Source organism: Maylandia zebra, linkage group LG7, assembly GCF_041146795.1.
Source record: "Maylandia zebra isolate NMK-2024a linkage group LG7, Mzebra_GT3a, whole genome shotgun sequence".
Lineage (NCBI taxonomy): Eukaryota > Metazoa > Chordata > Actinopteri > Cichliformes > Cichlidae > Maylandia > Maylandia zebra.
In genome coordinates this window covers 17,855,937-17,873,190 of record NC_135173.1, presented here as the reverse complement: position 1 = coordinate 17,873,190, position 17,254 = coordinate 17,855,937, and the positions used below count along the sequence as shown (strand labels likewise).

The following is a 17,254-nucleotide window of genomic DNA, read 5'->3' as shown; positions in this document are numbered from 1 at the left end:
ATTTCCCAGTTTCCTACCAAATGTAAAGAAATGAGCCGTGGCTTAAGAGTTTTGCAAAACACTGTATTTCAGTGTCATCTTCTGGCAGCTTGAGTAAATTCAGTTTGCGCTCACTGACGGTGCTTTGTGTTTTTTTTAGATGGATAAATGTATTTATTCAAGTTTCTTCATCACCAGGTTTAGCACGTTTCACAAAAAAACGTTGAGTTTGTCATCTTTGAGAGTCTATATGGATCCTTCACTGGGGTTGAACTGGAGGCATTTTCTTCTTTTATTTTGCAGTTTTATGCGACCTTATATGGAGAGCGGTGTTGGCAGCACACTCTTGTTTTGAGACTTTGTTGATTAATTTGAGCCAGATAAGCTATCTTTGTAAGTCTCAGACATTTTTGTAAGATTGAAGGATTTATAAATAAACCTCTCTTGGCTTAATCAGCGTGAACACAGAGGCATCAGAGCAAGAAGTAAAGCAAATGTTGGTTAATGTTACTTTGAGAGAATAAAAAATAAGCTGAGTGTAATCACACCCTTGCTGTAACAGCTGTCGTCTTCTTCTTCTTCTTCTTTTTTTCTGCGTGTGTGTTCTTAGTGTCTCTACTGAAGGACCTGAAGCACGGCAACATCGTGACGCTGCACGACATCGTCCACACAGACAAGTCGCTCACACTGGTGTTTGAATACCTGGTGAGACCAGCAAAACCTCTGCAGCCTCCCTCCTGCATGACTCACGATGTTCTCTGCAGGGATGCTTAGATTAAAATATTTGACGTTATTATTATTCATGACTCTGTGCGGAGTATGAAGGCTTACCAACTGTTGCAGTTTGTGTGCCTGTAGCGTCCCCGCTCTAACGCCCTTCCTCTCTTCTAGGACAAAGACCTTAAGCAGTACATGGATGACTGTGGGAACATCCTGAGCATGCAGAATGTCAAGGTGAGACTCCGCAGGCTGCCTGCTGGCCTGAGCACCTTCATCACCTGTCAAGAGTTTGTAGCTGCTGGTGTGGGTGCAAGAAGCATTGTCAGTGTGCCCCCTGGTGGAGAAGTGTAGACCCAAGGGGATAAGTAAAATGGGCTGCTGCAACCTTCTTTAAACATCCCTGTTTTTAGAGTATTTAATTAAAGAATTTCATTCATGATTGTGCATCTGCAATATATTACTTTGCTGAACACCACTGTTTTTTTTAACTCTTTATTTTAGAGTTTTTAGTTCATGGACAGAAAAAAAAACAACCCCAACTAAGCATACATATATATTTGGGTCCATATAATTTTACTTGATGTATTATGAAGTCTCGCACTTTTAAGTAAAGCGAGCTTAGGCTAAAGGTCACCTGTTCCATCGCATAGATAATACTGATGGTGCGGATCCATCGTTTGAGGCCTGGTGATTCTGGTTTTTGTGAATTTTTTTCTAATTGTTTTCTTCCTGGCTAACAGTAATTTCAGTTACCAGTCGCTTTTTTTTGTTAACCACATCCTCATTAAGTAGACAGAAATACAAGACCTCAGTACTGTTGGTGATCTCGTATCAGCGCGTCGTATTTTGGCACATGACCAAAATGTGTGTGAGTGATTAGCCTCCAACTTCCCACACGCAGCAAGGCTCAATCACCACTATTTTATAATAACTTTATCAACACGATCATATGTACTGATCGAGAAAATCTCTTCCTTTAGATTTTCCTCTTCCAGATCCTGCGAGGCTTGGCCTACTGTCACAGGCGGAAAGTTCTCCACAGAGACCTGAAGCCCCAAAATCTGCTCATCAATGACAGAGGAGAACTAAAACTGGCTGACTTTGGTAAAAAATCAGTACATTACATTAAAATGTTTCTACAGAGCAAATTTTTTTTTTGGAGTATTCTAAATAGCTTCCTTTGTATGAATTTCATGACATTTTTCCAATATGTCCATATTTCTGCTCCACAGGCCTGGCGAGGGCGAAGTCTGTGCCCACTAAAACGTACTCTAACGAGGTGGTAACTCTTTGGTATCGGCCCCCTGACGTGCTGCTCGGCTCCTCCGAGTACTCCACACAGATCGACATGTGGTGAGTGGGCCTCGCTCGACGGGGGGGATTGCAACTATTAGGAAACGCTAACGATGCTCGTGGTTACTCTCTTATTTCCGTATGGCTGCACAGCGACGGCGCAGGCCGATGCGATCCTCTCAGATTGGTTTTCTGTCGTGAAATTGCCACTTCAGTGATTTGTGGAACGGGCACAGGTGTCTGGAGCTCATTTCGTTTAGTTTGCGCCCTTATTAGCGCGCGGGTGTAAAGAGACTTTGCTGCTGATGGACACAGCCTCGCTGTTAAGACAATGCAGCTGTAAATGGTTTCTCCGATCTCCAATTGAGAGAAACATCAGGGTTGGTTTAGAGATGGAACACCTGTTGAGTCAGGCTGCTGTTTAAGCTTCAGTCAGACGCATCTTTGTGACCTTTCCCACCTGTTTGTGTCATTCTGTCAGGGGTGTGGGCTGTATATTCTATGAGATGGCTGCAGGCAGGCCGCTGTTCCCAGGCTCCACAGTGGAGGATGAGCTGCACCTCATCTTCAGGCTGCTAGGTGAGTGCTGCCCTCTGCTGACAGAGGAGCATTCAGACTTTTAACCAGAGCCTTTAATCGCATTAACCCTGGCATGTAGCCCCGTCCCCCCTCCGCGGCGCCATGAAAAAGCCCCATCCAGCTGACGCGGGCTCTAACAAGGTCTATTAAATGTCCCTCCACAGGCACTCCTACAGAAGACAGCTGGCCTGGAATATCCTCCATTGATGAGTTCAAGTCCTACAAGTTCCACAAGTACAAGGCACAGTCCCTCATTAATCATGCCCCCAGGTAAGCCTGATACTTTTTTCTCTCATTTTATCTTAATAACTTTACTTCTACACCAGATGCAACATGTCCCAGCTTAGGCTGTGTTGCTGCTGGTTGTTTCAGGTATTTATGGAGCAGTTATATAAACCTTACCGTTACCCCTCCATTCACCTCTCTTGCCTGGTTGTCTGATGACTGGAGGTGGAAAAGTGTTTCTTGTGACACAAATATAAGAGGAGAGCTTGTAAGCAGAGCTGTTTTAGCTTTTAGTTAGACATGAGTGTTGGAGGTTTGTGTAGTTAGGAGCGTGTGCTCTTTATCATTTCCTGTAAGGAAATCCTGTGGAATAGTTGACTCTGTTTGACTTCCTTAACACTCGCCTCTATCCATGAGTCAGCCCACCTTTACTGACCCCCCCCCCCATCCCTCCTGTTCTTTTTTTCCACCTCCAAACTCTTGTCCCACCCCTCCCCCACACCTACAGGTTGGACAATGATGGAATCGACCTGCTGATGTCATTCCTAAAGGTAAGTCTCGCAATATCTGCCAGGAATTAAAGAGACGCTAAAAACATGTGACACATTTTGCAGCTATGTCAGGACTGTGTATTTGGAAAGAAGCGCACGAAGGCGTGCCAACACATTCGCATGCGACCGCAGGCTGCTGAGCCAGTTCTTTTGTTGTTCTTTAATGGCTGAAACTTTTGTTGCCCTAAATTTCAGTATGAATCGAAGAAGAGGATCTCTGCTGATGAAGCAATGAGGCAGCCATACTTCAGGAGCCTGGGGCCACGTGTGCACACGCTGCCAGAGAGTGAGTAATGAAACGGTGATACAGTAATGCAGACTTGGCACCATCCGCTCAGTACAACTTGAAGGGTATTGCAGTGTACAGAGAGGATCACTTACAGCCTTGTAACAGAAACACTGTTCACCCGGCACGTCTTCTTCTTCTGTTGCACTGACTGACTGTGTCTTTGGCAGCCGTATCCATATTCACACTGAAGGAGGTGCAGCTGCAGAGAGATCCCGGCTATCGGAACTCATCATACCCCGAATCAGGTGAGGAATAAAGAATCGAGAAGAGGGGAAGTGGGAAGCACAGAAACCGAGTGAGCGAAAAGAGACAAGTGCAAGCGTAGGTTTTTGTAGTACGGCCCACTCAATTGGCCAAATAGACACAGCTCATGGAGGAAGCTGAGATACTTTAACATAATTGCCACAATCTGCATAAACTCATTATGAGGATTAACTATATTAAACCGCCATAGTGCCACATGTATAATTAAACATGTGCTCGTAAATTTTGTTACATTCTACTTCCTGAAATTTCATGCTGTCCTTCAAAGACTGATGCTCACATGTAAATTAAAAAAACCAAACCACTGTATTTGTAAAATTTGTACACTGTAAACAACTAGTGCAAAGATCTATGAAGGATCATGAAATGTGAACACATACAGGCTAACAAAGGCTCAAGTTGTAGCCCACATTACACTTCCTGTTTATGACCGCAGAGCACCTGGAACGTGGCAATTTATACAACCAAAGCAGGGATGTCACGATAACGGTGATATTTAAAAATGAAATGTGTATACCATTGTTTATTCCTTCGTGGGCAAACCCACCGAACAGGTTAAATAGCAGTCACTGTGATAAGTAAGTTACTTTTTAACCTTGTTATTTGGATTGATTTACTCCAATTTGCTTATCAAATGGCCCGGAATAGTTGGAAAATGCAGATTTCTGTCATTTAAAATAGCTGAATTGATATTTAAAGACTTTATTTTTCTGTTTCCCATCAGGCAATGGAAAAAGCAGAAGACAAAGCATGCTGTTTTAAAATCTCTGGACTGGATACAGTTATTTGGGAACGATATACTGGCTGTACAGTCTTGCCGCTGGATCAGAACGCGGAGATGAGAGTTGGCGTGGAATGTCGTAGTCACCTTCAGTCCCCCTCCAGAATTTTTTTTTTTTTTTTGGCGAGGTGGGGGGGCTTTCCACGGTCTGACCCCGTCCCAAGTTTAGTCTGAAACTGGCTCCAGAGAGACATTTGTACACTGTACATCTATATTTATTGACAAGTGAATTTGCTGCTAAATCCAACTACTGTCTAGAATTCTAACAGGCTCAGTCACTTTAATGAGAACATGCAATGTGTATAGATTTTTTTGAAGTGGGTGATATATTTTTTTTGTCTTTTTTTTTTTTTTTATTGGTCGTCGTTTCCATTTTCATACATTAAAACTCCACCTCGAAGCTCCTGGACGACGTGTGGGTGTGTGAGGCACACAGACGGAGGGAGGTTTCTGTAGCAGCTCAAAGGGGTTTCATATTCTTGTCTCTGTTGCCATGGTGCTGTACTCAGCTGCACAAATCACATGTGACCATTTACTCTGAAGGTTTTTCCGAGGCCAGCTTTGATATAATAACTAATCATTTTATCCCAGCCGGAGATTAATGTGAAATTTCTTTTTTGTTGTTGTTGACATTATTATGTTTTTGCACACAAAACTTGGTAGATCTGTGCATTTAAAACAAACAACTTGCTGGCATATCATTCCAGGGATGCTCCGGTCTCTGACGTGACCAATGAACAAATGCAGTAGAGAGAGGAGGGAAAGAGCAACACAGATTGTCAACTAGGGCATTACAGGAATAGTTACACCTACGAAATACACTGATCACCCTCCTGTCCTCGTTCTTTCTCCACTCTTACAAAGAGGAGCTGCAAAAATGAGCTCCCACTGTTGGAATCTGCAGTGCCCTGTTTGTGTATTGTCCATGGTTTACCTGTCTGCCATTCCCATCTCCCTCATCTGTAAAAGTAGATCTTTTTTTTTTCCTCCTCTGTCATTGTGGTGCATGCCTGCTCTTTTCTATGAGGAAGCACACAACAGCCACCGAACCCCTAATTCAGGAAGCGTTAGCTATAGTCCTGCCCTTATTTAACAGTGTTACAAGACATGTTTTGTATGATATTCTTTATTTGTGAATAATTTTTGTTGGTGTGGGATTTCATTGCAGATGCCCTCCCATATTTCAGTTTTTTTTCCAGAGTAAAGAAAAATTAAATCTAAAGGTTTAAAACCAAAAGTGTTTGTTTTTGTTTGTTTCAGCTGCTCTACAAAGTTTCAACTCTGTTTAAGCATTCAATGCTTTGTTTATTGAAAATGACATTCTTCACAATACAAAAAAAATATACAGAATACATATTGTATTACCAAGTCCAGTATAAAAAAACCCAAAAAAAAACAAGAACGTAAGTGTTACAAGGTTTTCATTCATTTGAAATCTCGTCTTCATTAAAAGATTTTGAAATAAAGTGAAAACAAAAACAGGACAACAAGGCACAGCCGGTACTATCTGAGAAGCATAGTGCATACGTTACATACAATACCACGTTAAGTGAAACGATCAGTTTCACATTGTTAACAAGTAGACTTGTTTCTTTTTTTATTTTCTTTTTTCTAAAGATTAAAAGAACCAGGCTCTGCGCAGGCTGAGCGGCTGGTTAGCCTTTCGCAGCTGCGCTTCTGTCCGTCGCGGACAGGCTGGTGTAGAAACGTGCTGTTCTTTATCATAAAGAGGCCAGATGTCTCTGAGACATCGTGGCGTATGGCTTTTACCAAGTGCTTTCAACCACTCAGAATCTGAAGCAAGTCAAGTGCAAAAAAAAAAGAGAAAAAAAAAGGTGAGGTCACATAACTGTCTCTGCTTTTCTGAGACAAAATCTGACATCATGAATAAGAGATCGCTGCTGCTGCTGCTGATTATTATGATGAGAAACTTTCAACAAGAGAACGATGAATTTGCGGCATTTTCCACAGATCCTGGATCAGGATTTGTGAGTGGTGGGAGACAGGAGCAGGGAGGAGGGTGTTCCTTCCAGGTTTGGCAGGGGGACAGGCATGTGTCCGTTGATTAGGCTGGGGAACTGCAGAGGAAGAGAAAGGGACAGAGTTAGTGGGGAGGGGATGGAGTCTCTATGAAAACCGCTTTCCGGTAAGGAACTGTTGCATTGTCACTGCTCTGGTTTCCTGTTTTGTTTTTTGTTTTTTTAATTCATTGTGCCGCTTCCTTCTTGTCTCTCTCCCCTCCAACTCTACAACAGAAGTCGTCTTATTTACGCACAATGAATCCGGTATAATGTGTGTGTGTGTGTTTCATAAATGAGGAGCAGCTCTCAAACCAGTCCACCCTGTTCAGACTGGCTCCCCTGGGCTCAAACAGGAAGTATTCACAGGATTTCCTCTCCCTCTCACAAGCTCTGAAACAGGACACCTCTGCAGGACCTGCTTACTGAGTCTCAACTAGTTTCACAACCCTTTGTGACTGCTGCTTTGCAAATAACACTCACACACACACAAAAAAAGTTTTCTTGCTTCCTGTTAGGTAAATACTTGCATAACATTTGGGCAGCATTAGAAATCATTTAATAAAAAGTTTGGTTCACCTAGCTCACATAATCGCCCTCTCTAAAAGCTTTTCCTGCCCTGGTCTTCTGCTCTCTTTTCTTTTATCAACCGCTGGAAACAATGAGGCTTTTGCAGAAGCACTAATTTGGCCCCAGCAGCCTCTCCAACTTCCTCCTCTGCTTAAAGCGCTACCAGTAAATAATCCTTTGAGTACACCCTCTATTCTCATCTCCTGCTATTTTTGTCCCTCTGTCTTCCGCTACACCTGTATGTGTTTCTTACCTGAAAGAGGGAGCTGTGGCCCTGCAGCCGGGCGGGGCTGAGCGGAGCGACTGGGCTCAGGCTGCTCCAGAAGTGGATGCCTGACAACAGCGGACTGTGAGCCAGCAGCAAACCCGAGGGAGTCTGACGGGTGGGGGGAAAAACACACAGGGAGGGAGGCTTTATATAAATGAGAGAAACTAGTGGGGACAAAATTAAAAACAAAACTCACAACCAGCGGATTGAGAATGTTGCTCTGAGGGTTTTGCTAATGCACAACATGCTGAAAATGGTGAACGGACATGTATCAGCGTTTGGAAAAACAAACTGACGAAGCAGGAAGGAAGTCTGTGGTTTCTACTCCCGAATACAGGGGTGATGTGAGGAGGGGGGGGGGGGGGGGGGCAGTGGTCGTCAAGCACTTGGAACTAGAGAGAAAACATATGAAATCAATTTCTCCCTCCCTCCCTCCCTCCTTCCGTCTCCCCTAGTCTTCTCCCCCCCTCCTCCCCTACTTTCCCCTGTGTCACCTCAGAGAAGTGAGCCAGTGTTGCGAGGGGACCCAGCCCTGCTGCTCGAGTATTAACGGAATTATTGGAGCATATGGCATCGCTTAGGGCCTCTTCCCCTCCTCTCGCAGGTTGGACTCACCGAAGATTTGCGTAAATCGCTCGCTCTCCTCTGATCTCATCGTACGCAGCCCTTGTCAGCGGGCGGTGTGAGCGTAGCTCCGAAGTCTTCCTCGACGCACGGACGAACCCCTCTCTGATGTGGCGCTCGTTTTTTCTCTCTCTTTGTAACAATTCCAGTACAAACACGCGATTAACTAAATTAGATGATGAAACTCAAGTTGGTGCTTGTGCCGGAGCCGTGGGCCGTTTTGATCTTTTGGTATAATCCCAAAATGCTGTAGCTCGATGAATTTGGCTCTAAACTTGTGGCAGAAAATAAAATTTGAAAAAAACAAACAAAAAAAACAATGGCTCCACAGGCAGACGAAAGCAAAACATTACTGCCACACAGAAATGCGGCACTTGGTCTAAACATCACACAAATATTTTAATGATGTTTTAAACTGCGCAAAAACCTTTTTTGAAGGCACGACTAAATATAGAAAGCGCTATAAGGGGCTTTGGGGATGCTGATGTCATACTCTGGTGTTCAATCATCAGCCACAGTACCGCTCAGGGGGGACGGCACTGATGGCATCACGGGCAGAAATATCGTCTTTCTGAGATTGATTATTATCAGACTCTGTATCGTTCAGCTGTGGTCTGGCAGGGAGTGAGATTACTGGGTTTGTGTTAAATCACAAAGAGGGGAAAAAAGGGAGCGACTGAGTGCTCGTGAGAAGGGAAAGTTGTAGCAAGATGAAGAGTGCAATCCTAGGTGTGAGTGAAGTGTTAGATCTTAAATTAGGGATCAAATCGTATTTAATCCAATGTGATGGCAAAATGCTGGAAAGCACCTTGACACTCAATGAATGAGTCACTAGTCCTCAAAGTGCTCACATAATCACAGTTGAGACTCAACATATGACTCATGTCTAGAAATGAGGGAGGAACTAGTGTCATTGTAGCATCTGTAGAGTTCTGCTGCTCAGCTCACCTGTGCAGTGAAGAAGGCCGGAGTGAGTGACCCAGACGGCAGCGCCGGGCTGTTGAGTGCGATGGAGCCGATGTCGCTCCCTGCCAGCAGCAGGGGCGGTGCTGAAATCTCCAGAGCTTTAGGCTTTTTGCTTTTTGGGGGGAGTCCATCTCCGTGGTTAGCGCTACTGTTAAGAGAACTGCTTCTGCCACCGCCGCTGCTGCTCCTCTTTTCAGGAGGCTGCAGGGCTCGCCCTCTGTGCCCGGAGGACAGATTGAGGGGTTGAGCGCTTTGGTCAGAGTCCTCCTGCTCCTCCTCCTCAGCAGCGGGGCTCCGGCCGCGCTGAGTGTGAGGAGAGGACGGGGAGGGGGAATGAGAGGCGAGTTTAGATGGCCCCGGTGAGACATAGGACTCGGGCTTGGCTGAGGGAGGAGAGCTCCTCTCGTTGGCGTTGGTGCCGAAGCGGATGACGGAGCGCTGCTCCTCCTGACGCTCCTGCAGGGCACGGAGGAGTTCGGGCTGCTTCTGCAGGGAGCTGATGCTGAATGACGAGTAGAGACCCGAGTGGAGGTAGTCATTCCGACACTGCTGTGCCCCCAAGGCTGCCAGGGTCCTCCTCTGGGCCTCCTCCTCAGCTTCCTCCTCCTCCTCCTCCACTTCCAGCTCCTGGGCCTCTTGTTCTTGAAGGGGAAGCCTTCCCGAAGCCAGGCCCATCTCCACCGCCTGCGGGTCCATCTTAAGGATCTCAGGGAAGGACACAAACTTATAAACAAACTTCTGGCCAATCACCTTCTTGATGATGTTCTGCAAAACATGCAAACACAATTCACCGCGATAAGATCATTATGAAAAACAAACCAGGTACACACATAGAATATCAGAGGAGTGTTTGGGGCCACACTAAAGTAGTGCTTTGTCACATCACAGTCAGATCTGTGTGTGCGCTTTACAAGAAAGAGGAAGCAGAAGTGTCTATCAGGGGATTTTGTGAGTCTAAAGGGAAGAACAGAGAATGTGTCGTGGCGTCACACTCCTCTCCCGGCTAACCTATCACAGCAGCTGCGGTCACACGATTAGCTGTGCTATTATGGAGAGGCAACTAGAATCACTTTAATTAACCTTGTCGTAGTAGTAGCGCAGGGCTCTGCTCAGCTTGTCGTAGTTCATGTTGGTCTTGTTCTTGCGCAGCCCCCACAGCTTGGCCACTTCCTCCGACTTGAGGAGCTTGAACTCGCCGTCTGTGGACGTCCAGCATATCAAGTGCTTGTGACTCTGATCGAGCAGCAGCTGCAGCAAGAACTGCCACAGAGTGATGGCACTGTCCATTCCTGCAGCGAGACGCACAAATGATTAGGTCAGCGTGTGGAGAGTAGCACCAAACATGCTAACAGATGCGAGCCGTTACTGGCGTGTGTAACACCTGCCTGGTGCCACAGTGACAGAATAAGCACACAAATTAAACCTTTGGAGGGGAACAAGGCAAGTCCCTCTTTACACTTTACTTTAGGTCCATTTATAACTTGTTTATAACAAAACAACCCAACATTTCATCTAAATATAATCCCTTTATCCCCCCCGCCCCTTCTCAGTTCTGCCTTGCCACTGTGTTTTATTGCACACAGACTAAATTAAGTTACTGGCTAAAGAGGGGCCGATCTGTTTGAGCTCCAACATGTGGTGCAAGAAAGAGCAGACCGCCAATGAATAGAACAGTGTGTGTCAAGAGTGTAGTGTAATGTAACAGCAGCAGGAGCCACAGGAGAGAAAAAAATAAGGGAGGGGGGGGCTAACAACAGCTCAAGCCAGAAATATGCTGCGGTTCAACCTGGCCCTCTCTCCAGAGGAAGTACGACGGGCCCGGGGTGGGTTATTCCTTTAATAGAGGAATGTGCAGCCTCGGAGCTCCTGTCTGCCTGCCTGCTAGGAGCTCATATGCTAGTAACGGCAGTGGGGGTTTCTGTCCCCACAGCTCTGACGAGAGCGGAGCTTGAATGACTGCTTGATTTCAAAATACAAAAATTAAATCACATGACTACTAAGAAACTGACAATAAAGCAGATGATGTGTTAAGTCATAGTTCAAGTAACAAAGGCCAGAATTTTACTGTAAGGTGATGCGCTGCTATTCTCGGTAGTTGTGTCACTCTGAATAGTGCGTTTATCTGATAACATGGTGAGACATCACCTTAGGAGAAACTGGTGGCCATTTTTATTTATTTTTTTATTTTTATGTGATTGATGACGAATGATTTTCAGTACGTTAGTTTTAATCTCACTCATGTTTATATCGCTACTCTCGTTTACATGATTTGGATTTTTTTTTTTTTTTTTTGGCCAAAATTTCAAAGAATGAGATTAGCTTCCGTTAAAAAAAAAACCCTCTGAGACGAAAGTGTTGTTGGTTCTTTGTGATGTCATGAAGGTCTAACTATTAAAACAGAACTTTCACCCAACTCAAGTTCAAATCTTTTGTTTGTGCGGAGAAGCCAAGAAAGAAGAAGAAAGTTTAAAAAAAAAACACAAGGAGGTTAAATGGCTTGTTTTAGGTGGAGAATGAACAGAGGAGTCCAGTATGCAACAAATAACTGTGAATGATGTAAAGCTTCTTTTTTGGAAATGATTACAGCAGACCTTTGACATAATACAGTCTGAATACTGATGGAAAGGACTGTGCTCTCATTTCATTATCGTGTCTTCCTCCCATCACCCCCCGACCGGTCACGGGAGATGGCTGTCCTTACCTGAGCCTGGTTGTGCCGGAGGTTTGTTCCTGCTAAAAGGGAGTTTTTCCTCCCCACTGTCGCCAAGCGCTTGTTCAAATGGGGTGGTTTGTTTGTTGGGGGTTTCGCTCTGTACTTTACAATATAAAGCATCTTAAGATGACTGCTGTTGTGATTTGGTGCTATATGAATGAAATTGAAATGACAAGCCACTAAAGAAAACTGAGATTATGGAGAAGATTTTCAACCGCTGCTTATCTTTGTCCAGAAAGGACGGGCAGAGAGAGAGGGCTGAACTAATTTCCGACACAAGCCATCCCCTGAGTTTTCTATCTGCCATGTGAAACTACAAACCTGTCAAAGTCAGGACTTCCTCCTATTCTACTTCCAAGGACAAATGGCGAGGAGAGGGGATCCCACAGCAGGGGAGTGCTTCCCTGATCCTGCCACACTTCCCACAAAATTCCCAGAGGGATAAGGGTCAAAAGAGCACGTCATTGTCCCCTTTTTCACAGCTCCACCCGTTAACCCACTCTACACCCAGCCTTCAATTCGACTTTAGAAAGTAAAGCTTTCCGCTTGCAGCAAGGGGCCACTGAGCAGGCAGATCTGCAATTTAGGACAGTGTGACTTTGAAAATTCCGCTTTGCGAGATGCTCTAAGCATGCTGCTGCTGCAGCAGGTCAGACCTCAGTAGTAGCTTCATAGAGTATAACCTATTAAATATAGTACAACTAACCCACTACAGGAAAAAACAACAGAGAGTTAAACCTAGCAAAACAGAAATTAAAAAGCCCACATCTCAGCTCTGCAGCGAGGCAACAAGTCACTGTGAGAACCGCAAATGAAATAGTGCTAGGAGTCTTTCTAAGAATATCTGGGGGGTATTGTGGTGGTTTTGGTCGGGGCACGACGAGCCCTGTTGCGGGATGCTCGCCCCGAGAAGTCTCGCGTGTGCACAAAGCCATCCAGTGTGTTGGCTGAACGGAAACTCCTAATGAGATTAGATGGTGTATGCAGACATTACTTAGCCATGACTAAATCTGCTCTCTTCCTGTTCACTGGCGGTGGAAAATTCAACAGGGGGACCCGCAAGAAAAAAGCATCTGAAAACAGGTTTTAATGACTCTGAGGCTATTTTTCTGTTGTTGTTTTTTTCCACTGCTTTTTCATTTGCCTCTCCCTTTTCTTTTTCTTTGCTCAGTTGCAAAGTTACACTCACTTTTACGCACGGAGGTCTGAATCACTACACTGCCCCACTGACTCATTTTCAAGATGTTGCTCGCACCGGAAGACGATACATTTCTGTCTGACCCCAAATCTGTGCCATTCTTGTGTAGAAACTTAGAAACCAGCTCGACCTTAAGACTTTAAGCTGAAGCAGAAAACAAAAAACCAAACGTGTTTACAGCCAAGACAATTAACTGAAACGCAATTACGGCCGCTCGCCCGACTCGGCATGCGTTATTTCTCTCTCTCACACACACAAGCCACCAATCAGGCAACAAAGCGCTGTTCACGGAAAGACGCCCGCTTATTACCTGCGATCTCCGGCTCGGTCTGGTCCCTCCGAAAAAGTTTACGGCGACGCTTGTGTGATTCCTTGTTTTTCCATGCTTACTTCTGGTCTACAGGAGTTGTGCTGGACTGAAATAGGATCCTGTGCTTTTTCTTTTTCTGAGCAGGAAGTTGGAGCAGGCAGACACAGAGCCGGCTGACTTCCTCTCCCCTACGATTCCCCAGGCAGTTTGCCGTCTGTGTAAACACACTTTTCCTCCCCTCCTCTTTCTCCACTGCTTGCCCGCTGACGGTCAGCAGTAGGCCTATACTGTGTCGGCACACATGGTGATGCAGAGACTCCTACATCTCGTAAACTGACATCATCGGTCTGCAGACTGTGATGCGTTCAGGCACGCCTCGTTAGCAGGCCAGAAGTCCTCCCCCAATCAATACTGCTGAATATGCCTTGCTGATACACCGCATTATAATTGACTATATTTGCATCTGAATAGGGACACACTTTCTTTTTACATCACATCATTTGGAACTCATACATTTTAGACATATTTCTGGTTATTTGATTTCAGAAACAGATAGAAAAGGCAAAATTGGAACCTGTGCAACAAAAAGGAAATGAAGCAGGAATGCATATGTGTATATTTTGGAAGATGCATGGGACATGAGCCTCCTAATTTTAAGAAGAGACTACTGAGTGACACGCATTATAACACTATTCAGCGAGGCGACAATGTCTCAGACAGTGATGAGTGTTTTATCTTCCGTAATAGGTCTTTTTTTAACTTCTAAAATGTGAATTATGTGTTCACCGGACCTCTTAAGGCAAACACAATTAACCATCCATGACCTCAAACACTCAACCTGGGGCTTAGAAGGAGGCTGGAGTCTATCCCAGCTGTCAGAGGACGAGAGGCACCGCACACACACTCACATCCGCACCTACTGCCAGTTTAGAATGACTAGTTCCTGGAGCACTTCGAGAGCACAAAGAAAAGGCATCCTGCATGTTTGTACTAGGAAACTTTGCGCTTTGAGTCATCTGCAAACCCAATTATCCTCACCACAAATAAATATAGCATTGTGATCTCAGTCATCATTAGCGTGTCTCTGCTGATGCAGTGCACAATGAGGCGGAGGAGGTCTGACAGTGAGACAGGTTTTCTGTCTAAAAGCCAAGCAAGTTGTGAAACACTGTTTTGGGGGTTTATTTATGTTTGACAAATTTAAATACAGTTAAATATCTTTATCACTGAAATGTACTTGTGATGCTTTTACATTTCACATAGCCTCATATCAGTCTGAACTGCTTAAACTCCTTAGAGTGTGGGAAGGTGTGATTTTGTTAAGGCCTAACATTATCTTAAAATGATGAGGTTGTTTAACCTGAGAGTGGAGTGTCGCATGTCTACTCTGCTGACTGTCCTCGGCCTTTGGCGCACTATGTCTCCAGCCACAGACATAAAACACAATTAGGCAGAATGGTGATGTCCATCTCAACCACTGGATTCAAGATGGTGTAGCAACATGGCAGTTTACAAGCCGTCCATGCTCCTGTGGATTTTTAGTGGATTAATTCTAAGTTTAAGATCCCTTTGTTGGAAGATGCAATTACCCATTAATCATGCAATTACCCACTAATCAGTGTATATCTACAACTACAATATTCTTTTTCCTATTAAATAAAAAAAAAAAAAGACTGTCCTTTGTACCTTTAAACCAATTACACTGCACTGATTAAATCTGACTGTGCAATAAATGTTTGTTGGTAATAATGTTTTCCTAAAAGCCTGGATGGTTGTTTATTTGTGTTTGCTTTGTGATGAAAGACAGAAAAAAAATCTGACTGATGTACTGATGTGGCTCCTGTAATCATTTTTAAGTACTTTTACAGGGCTCCTGAGGTTTATCATTGCATGTAGTTGATCCTTGCAAACTTATAGCAACTTTCGGAGCTACTGGATATTGATGGTGTTGCATCAGTTTGAAATTAAATACATTAAGTTAAAATGATTTTGACCTCTCGACATATTGAGCTGCTGCCACTTGAAGCTTGGCCTTGTAGATAAGTGGCCTTTTTGACTCCCATAGAAAAAAGGAGAAATAATTGTTGGTCTAATAACTGTTGAAAAAGTAAAGCAGAGGTTACAGCCTGCATTAGAGTGTCCGTTTTTGCAAGAACTGAATCCAATTACATTAAATTGTGAGGTTTTGTTGTAATGTGAAAGAACTTGTGAAGATATAGCTGGCATTTTATTCAGTAGCTGATTAGCTGTCTGGCTGCTATGGCACTGAACACCTCTTTTAATATCTAACAAGTGAAGGCAGCAGGGTACAAAGGTTCTGCTTTAATTCCTTTAATCTGTGACTGCACTCTAAGAACTGAGCATGTCATAAAATGAAGCAGCTAAAAACTTGATCTCAGTGTTAAACCATCACTGATTGCACTATTACACTTTAAGTTTTAAAAAAAAGTCTACCTCTCCACTATGGGGCGCCGTTTGTAAAGTGAAACATGCTGAAATTAACGGCAACATTTTTCCACATTTAGCTCAAAACCTTACAAAAACATGTTTGTTCGAGTCATTTTTTTTTACAACATTTAGTAAAATATTTGTAACTTTTCATATTTAAAACACAATTTTAAATGTTAAATCTAAATGTTAAATCTAAATATTAAATTTAAATCTAAATCCAAATGTTAAATCTAAATGTTAAATGTTAAATCTAAATGTTAAATCTAAATATTAAATTTAAATCTAAATCCAAATGTTAAATCTAAATGTTAAATGTTAAATCTAAATGTTAAATCTAAATATTAAATTTAAATCTAAATCCAAATGTTAACTCTAAATGGTAAATGTTAAATCTAAGTATTATATTTAAATCTAAATCTAAATGTTAAATCTAAATATTATATTCTACATGTTAAATTTAAATGTTACAGAGAACTGAATATTTAGCTAACATGCAAATTTAATGTACGGCTCAACGGAAATACAAAAAATAAAAGCTTTACGAAAACCTTCGGTGCAAAAGTGTGCCGGTAGTGGTCAGATTGTATCTGCTCTCCCCTGATGGTCACTTCTCACCGCCATGAGCTGCTTCACTTCTTGTCTACCAGCACGTCCAGCGATTTAGCTGAAAACATCGGAAGATCCCTTTTGTCGGCCATCCAAAGGTTCAGCAGTAGTGGACTCTCGGCAGCTGCTGGCTCCACTTCACAATCGCTGCAGCACATGTCCAGCCAAATCGCTGGACATGCTGGTAGGCAAGAAGTGAAGCAGCTCATGGCGGTGAGAAGTGACCATCATGGGAGAGCAGACACAATCTGACCACTACCGGCACACTTTTGCACCGGAGTATGTCTGTGAAGGTTCTCAGTCATCCAGGTCATCGTAGTCTAAGGAGCTTGGAAAGAAAAGCGTCTGGACTTCTTTGAGTTGCTTGAAGACGTTTCACCTCTCATCCGAGAAGCTTCTTCAGTTCTAAGGTCAAATGGTGGAGAGTCCCAGATTTAAACCCAGTGGGAGTTTCCCCCCAAAGAGGGACAAAGGACCCCCTAATGATCCTCTACTTAATCACATGAGCCAAGGTGTGAAAGCGGGTGTGGGTCACAATCAGCCAGGGTTTCGGGTGAGCTCATTGTGAAACCTGGCCCCACCCTATCATGTGATTTCCTGAGGTCAGGTAGCCCAGGGTGTGAGTGGGCGTTAAGGCGTCTGGGAAGGGATCTCAAAACTGGATTAATAATGGCAGACAGCTGGTGTCGTAAACCACCGCCTCTGTTCAAAGATGGTCGCTCACAGTGGACATAGATGGCTTCTTTCACTCCTCTTTCAAACCATCTGTCCTCTCTGTCCAAAATGTGAACGTTGGCATCCTCGAAAGAGTGACCATTGTCCTTTAGATGCAGATGAACTGCTGAGTCT

General features: G+C 43.9%; 2 protein-coding genes across 3 annotated transcripts in view; one reads left to right on the top strand and one right to left on the bottom strand.

Annotated features, from left to right (window-relative positions):
- Positions 1 to 5,930, top strand: part of LOC101475021 (cyclin-dependent kinase 17) — a 36,412-nt gene extending 30,482 nt beyond the window's left edge. Inside the window, exons 8-17 of one of the 2 annotated variants that reach the window (XM_004567774.6) lie at positions 590 to 684; positions 871 to 933; positions 1,680 to 1,803; positions 1,932 to 2,052; positions 2,474 to 2,571; positions 2,736 to 2,841; positions 3,305 to 3,347; positions 3,543 to 3,633; positions 3,804 to 3,881; positions 4,625 to 5,930. In XM_004567774.6, coding sequence (XP_004567831.2) covers positions 590 to 684; positions 871 to 933; positions 1,680 to 1,803; positions 1,932 to 2,052; positions 2,474 to 2,571; positions 2,736 to 2,841; positions 3,305 to 3,347; positions 3,543 to 3,633; positions 3,804 to 3,881; positions 4,625 to 4,662 — 857 coding nt within the window. In that variant the 3' untranslated portion in view covers positions 4,663 to 5,930. The remainder of the gene's footprint in view (positions 1 to 589; positions 685 to 870; positions 934 to 1,679; positions 1,804 to 1,931; positions 2,053 to 2,473; positions 2,572 to 2,735; positions 2,842 to 3,304; positions 3,348 to 3,542; positions 3,634 to 3,803; positions 3,882 to 4,624) is intronic. The other variant, XM_004567775.6, reaches the window with a different exon arrangement.
- A 31-nt stretch (positions 5,931 to 5,961) lies between these two features.
- Positions 5,962 to 13,697, bottom strand: LOC101475505 (ETS transcription factor ELK3). The gene is made up of 5 exons (XM_004567776.4): positions 13,349 to 13,697; positions 10,208 to 10,416; positions 9,110 to 9,892; positions 7,523 to 7,645; positions 5,962 to 6,759 (listed from the first exon to the last, which is right to left on the bottom strand). Exons 2-5 carry the CDS (start codon positions 10,412 to 10,414, stop codon positions 6,661 to 6,663), a joined length of 1,212 nt encoding a protein of 403 aa, XP_004567833.1. The 5' UTR covers positions 10,415 to 10,416; positions 13,349 to 13,697; the 3' UTR covers positions 5,962 to 6,660.
- Positions 13,698 to 17,254: the final 3,557 nt, after the last annotated feature.

What these genes read in the sequence shown, in the direction of transcription:
- LOC101475505 (XM_004567776.4), bottom strand. Translation starts at nt 10,414, where the DNA reads ATGGACAGTGCCATCACTCTGTGGCAGTTCTTGCTGCAGCTGCTGCTC. An exon ending in CGGCCTTCTTCACTGCACAG is followed by an intron (nt 7,646 to 9,109) that starts GTGAGCTGAGCA and finishes CCCACCCGTCAG; the next exon opens with ACTCCCTCGGGTTTGCTGCT. An exon ending in GCCACAGCTCCCTCTTTCAG is followed by an intron (nt 6,760 to 7,522) that starts GTAAGAAACACA and finishes CTTCCTCTGCAG; the next exon opens with TTCCCCAGCCTAATCAACGG.